This window comes from Dendrobium catenatum, unplaced genomic scaffold, assembly GCF_001605985.2.
Source record: "Dendrobium catenatum unplaced genomic scaffold, ASM160598v2 fragScaff_scaffold_716, whole genome shotgun sequence".
NCBI lineage: Eukaryota > Viridiplantae > Streptophyta > Magnoliopsida > Asparagales > Orchidaceae > Dendrobium > Dendrobium catenatum.
Window position 1 is genome coordinate 13521933 of NW_021319178.1, and position 5312 is coordinate 13527244.

The 5312-nt window shown below is 33.2% G+C and overlaps 1 protein-coding gene across 1 annotated transcript; it reads left to right on the forward strand.

Moving 5' to 3' along the window:
- Positions 1-1455: 1455 nt before the first annotated feature.
- On the forward strand, positions 1456-2033 carry LOC110100812 (E3 ubiquitin-protein ligase RHA2B-like). The gene has a single exon (XM_020828490.2). It carries the CDS (start codon positions 1518-1520, stop codon positions 2031-2033), a length of 516 nt encoding a protein of 171 aa, XP_020684149.1. The 5' UTR covers positions 1456-1517.
- The last annotated feature ends 3279 nt before the right edge of the window (positions 2034-5312 follow it).

Consider the following 5312-nt stretch of genomic DNA (forward strand, 5'->3'; position numbering starts at 1 on the left):
TGTTCTTTTATTAAAACGCTTGACCTATCCAATTGAGTTGTGGGAAGGCTGCTTCTCGTCACGTTTATCAAACATAATATTCTTTCTAAATATAGTAAGGTTTCCAAAATTTATATATATAAAGATAGTTAGACGAGCAGATATAGACAGAAACTCGTGCCGACATGTCCATCTACATATATATAATGCAGCAGGTGCTTGATTTTATTTCTTATATATGGTAATATCCTGTGGTTGTATTTGCATAAAAAAGTTGCTGCTGGCGTGCTGCCCAAATTGGGCAATTGCTTGAGCTAAGCATTTACCACCCACTCACTATAGATTTCTTGTTATCCTATCAATCTGTTCTTGCACCACACTAAAAGTTAGGTTCTATTCCTAATTGCATCATGAAAGACTCTAATGTTTCGTTTGGGATGATTTTTTTTATTAATTCTTAAAACGGAATTTTAGTACAAAAATTAAAATTTTTATATTAGAAAGCTGATTTAAGAAGAAGTAAGAAAGTTGTCCCAAAGAAAGTCTAAGACTTCTTTTGAGATAGTTTTCTTACTCATTCTTAAAGTAAATTTTTTTAACTTAAGTTTTTATACTAGAAAAAGCTGCTTTAAAAAGCAGTAAAAAATCCGTCCCAAGCAACACCTAATGCTATTATCTAAATTAATCTACTTAAAAGTTGATGTGAATGTTATAATTCTGTTTTTTGAAAAATCGGGCAATAGTTTCCTTATAGTTATCACACATTAGTAGATTTGGTTTGCAAAAAGCAGCTTTTCATCGTAAAATTTTTGAAAATTAGCGAGAAAAGAATGAAAAAGTACTTGTCAAATATAAGTGTGGTTGTAGTTAAAAAACTAAAGTAGTGAGAAAGCAATGAGAAAATAGTAATAGTTCTGGTTTTGGTTTACTACACATTAGTATATCCTGTTGCAAAAAAATAAAAATAAAATTTCATTAGAAAGTTTTAAAAAATCAACAAGAAAATAATAGCCAAATTAGAAGTCAAATAAACCAATCATCATCATGTTTTGATATTATTATCATTAGTATAATTATTATAATAATTTTTTAGCACACATTATGAAATTAGAGTCATAAATTAGAGAAATTATTCCATGCGGAGTCCAGATGGGAAGTTCTCATCCGGATTATGAGTATACACAATACACCGTATTTGTATACACTCACAGTCTGGACGGAAAGTTCTCGTTCGGACTCCACACAAAATGATTAGAGTCATAAATTAAGCCCAAATGAACGCAAAATAGATAAAATACAATCAATGTAGGTTAAGCATTAAACTCATCTCATAAAATCATTCATTTAAGTTATTTGACTATTGAATAACCTAACATTTATCTTAATTGTTAAATAAACTAATTTGAAACTTATTAACAAACTTTAATTAATATTCAATAAAATAAATAAATAAAATACCCATCTTCATCTCCCCTCTCTTGCTATATATACATAGAAGGAAAGCAGATTACCCTGCACTCCACACTATTTACTTCGCCATGGGCTTCGTCTGCTTTCACATGTCCCCCAACATGCTTCCCAAGACGCTCATCGCTCTTCTCCAGCTTCTCGACATTTTTCTCTACAGCTTTTCGGCCATTCTATACCGGCTCGGACTGAACCCTTCGTTTGAGTCGGAGGTGAGCGCATGGGACAACGAAGAGCTGCTCTTCTCAGCTGAGCCGGCACAGTCGGTTTTGGCTGAGGCCGCGGTGGTGAAGAGCCGGCTGCCGGCGGTGGAGTTCATGAGCTTCGTGAGGAGAAAAGGGGCGGCGCCGTCGCCGTCGGAGTGTGTGGTGTGCCTTCAGTTGTTGGAGGCGAGGGACCAAGTTCGGGAGCTGGGGAACTGTAGCCACGCGTTCCATGCGGGTTGTATTGACCGGTGGATTGATCTCGGACGGTTCAGCTGCCCGTTGTGCCGGTCCGGTTTGGTGCCGCCGGCCGCCGCCGGCGGCGGGATGGTGGGGATTGTGAAGTTTGTGGTGTTCGGAATGTTTCGCTGTAATAGAGGCTGATCGGCGTTGCCAGAACAGGAGATGGATTTGTTGATGGGATCATGGGAGTTCCATTTTTTTGTTAAAAAAAAAACTGTCTAAAATTATTTAAGGATGGATTTCAATGCTATTTGATTTACTTCAATATTAGTAAAATATAAATTTTTTTATGAAAATTTTTTTTGTCTGATTAATTTCCTAAGAAATTTTTTGCTTATGATAAGATATGCTTTGACATAATTATGATATAAATAATTTATTTGTTTCACTAATCTCAAAGTAAATATAAGAGATTTAAATATAATCCTAATCATTTCTCGATTGAGAATATATATATATATTCTATGCTTTGAGATGAGTGTAACAAATAATTTATATATTACACAAATCTCAAACTAAATCCAAAATCTTTAAAGCATATTATGATCATTTTTTTATCAGAATATTTTGATAATAAATTTTTTTTTATACTTATTCATGTGATCTACCATCAGCTCATCAACTTTACTCACAATTTTCTCCTATGGTGGAATCAAGATTAAAGAAATAAAAAAATTTATCCAAAGAGTATAAAATATGTATATTATAAATTCTTATGGAGCGAATTATAGGGGGTCAAAGATGAGCTAAGCATCCAATTAAATAAAATAATATTAACCCAAAAGTTTAACTTTGCGCTTGAGGGCCAATCATTTGATATTTCTAAATCATTTTATTTTTCGGTTATTTGATATGGGATTAAGCTCATATTTCATGTTTTAGGCATCTATAAATATTTACAAATTTCATATATCCACAAAAATAGGGACTAGAAGTTAATATGTAGGATACTAATAACTCTATTATAGTAAATAAGTTATCTACAATAAAATATAGAAATTGGGATTGAAATATTAAGAACACTCAACTTGTGAGGCAGTTGATATTATGTATCATGATCATATGGTTTAGCTAAAAAGTCGGTGGGTCATATGTAGATATAAATGGGTAAGAAGACTTGTAAATTTTCTCGAATAAAATGATAGTTGGTTTTAATATCTTTTACTACAAGAAAATACATTTTCACATCACATTAAAAGGACTTTTTCGGTGGTTTTAACTAACATAAAAAGTATTGTAGTGATTTCAAAACCGCTACACGACCTTTGTGTTAGTGGTCACTGCAAGGGTCTTCACAGCAGGTTTGCAATCGATGTTGAATAATTTCAAAAGTTTTTTAGCGGTGGTTTAAACCACCATAATTCTGATATAATTGCGGCAGTTAAATAGCCTTTTTATGTCTAGAATAGTGGCAATTTAAACCTCCACTATAGATCCGTAATAGTGTCTGTTCAAACAACCACCATTGAATCATAATTTTGGTGATTTAAACTGCTACTACAGTACTAGCATTGTGGCGGTTTAAACAGTCACAAAAAATTTATATATTTTTAAATATTTATTAAGTTAAGTTGTATTTATTTGATACATATAAATATCAATATACATTTAATAACCTTTTTTATATGATGCATATAATATTTTAATAGGCATAGATTTACTAAGGTGCTAAATTCCCCTAACTCTTTCCCTTAAACTCACATAACTCTCCACCCATCATTTTCGGGTCTAGATACTGCTCTATGGAAGGAGGAACTTGCACCACTTTTCTTCTCCATTTCTTCTCTCTAAAGAGGTCTTTATTGTCTTGTATAGGCGATATCTCCAGATTCACATAACTCTCCACCCATCATTTTCGGGTCTAGATACCACTCTCTGGAAGGAGGAACTTGCACCACTTTTCTTCTCCATTTCTTCTCTTTAAAGAGGTTTGGTTAAGCTGGATAAATGCAATTTACCTTATATTCGCAATGTCTTAGTACCTTTTTCTATTCTTTCCTTTATATTTTGTTGGGTTTTGTCCCTGGACTTGCCCAGTTTTATGTTCTTTCTGTTTTGGTGGGTTTTTATCGTTGGATTTTTGGAGCTGCCTATTGCTATAAGGCTTAGAAGTGTATTCTCTTCATGCTGTTATGTTCTTTCCTTTGCTTTTTGTTGGTTTGTGTCCCTGGTTCTGCCTAGGTTTCGGTTCTTTCTATTTTGGTGGGTTATTATGCTTGTATTTCTAGAGATGCCTATTGCCGTAAGGCTTTGAGGATTTCTGGAGGTTCTGTATTTTGACTTTGATGAGGTAGGACTTTTTATTTACGAATGTTGGATGGATGGATTATGTGTTTAGGTATACTTTGGTTATGGTTTTTGTTATCAATGTGGGCAACTAGGCCTTGGAGCTTGCTCTGCTCCGGGTTATTGGGGAGTTTGTGGGTCTGTGATCAATTTGGGTGATATTTTTTTTATTACTATTTACCTTAATTTAATGCATGGGCTGGTTTTTCTTCGGGTTTTGGTTGGTGCCTACGTGACTATGAGGTATAATGAGATTGGGAAGATCCATTTCCTTATTTTTGTTAATAATGATGCTCCAACCCAGGATATGATTAATCATGGCATGGACTTTACTGATTAATATGTTTGCCCTCTATATGTTTTGTCTTTTGCATATTGTGGCTGCTGTGGCTAATCTAATGAATGACCTTGACTCTACTCTGCCTTTTTTAATATCAAATGCTTAAATTTTAACTCTTTCTAGTATAATTGCAAAATGATTCTTTGGTGTTGGAGTTTTTCTTTCTGCAGATTTGATGCCTGCAAACTTGGATTTTTATTTTATGCAGGGTGTTCGAGACCGCTAATTTTTGGAAGGTTTCCTTCTCTTTTTGCAGGAAGTTAGTGCTGAATGATAATACTTTATGCTTCCTTTTTTGGGTGCTATTTTCTTGCAACCCTAAACTGTACTTATAATTTTTTTTGTAAATCTTAGATTAAGAAACCACCGGCTCTTAGATTTTTTTTTTTTGGCTTTCTCTTGTAGATCTTTTGAGCATTAGCGAGCTGGAGGTTCCTTCTAAGGACCTTGTAACCAAGGCTATGAAAATCGGACCGGACAACGAACCGGAAGAAGGAGAGGTTCACGGTTCGACCGGTTCAATCGGTCTAACCGGGGTCGAACCGGATGACGTAGTAAATAATAAATATTATTAAAATTTAATAAAATTAACATAATAATAATGTTATCATTCAAAGTTTGAGGCAAAAAATTAAATTAAAAAAAAACTATGAAACATAAATTTTATATAATTAAGTAAAAGAATTATATTAAAATCTCAAATAAAAGAAAAAAAAATTATAAATCTCATATTTATAAGAATTTACACTCATAAAAATATGATAATTTTAAATTTAAATATTTTTTGAATTTTA

Excerpts from the sequence above, each read along its gene's own strand:
- LOC110100812 (XM_020828490.2), top strand. The coding sequence starts at position 1,518 with ATGGGCTTCGTCTGCTTTCACATGTCCCCCAACATGCTTCCCAAGACG.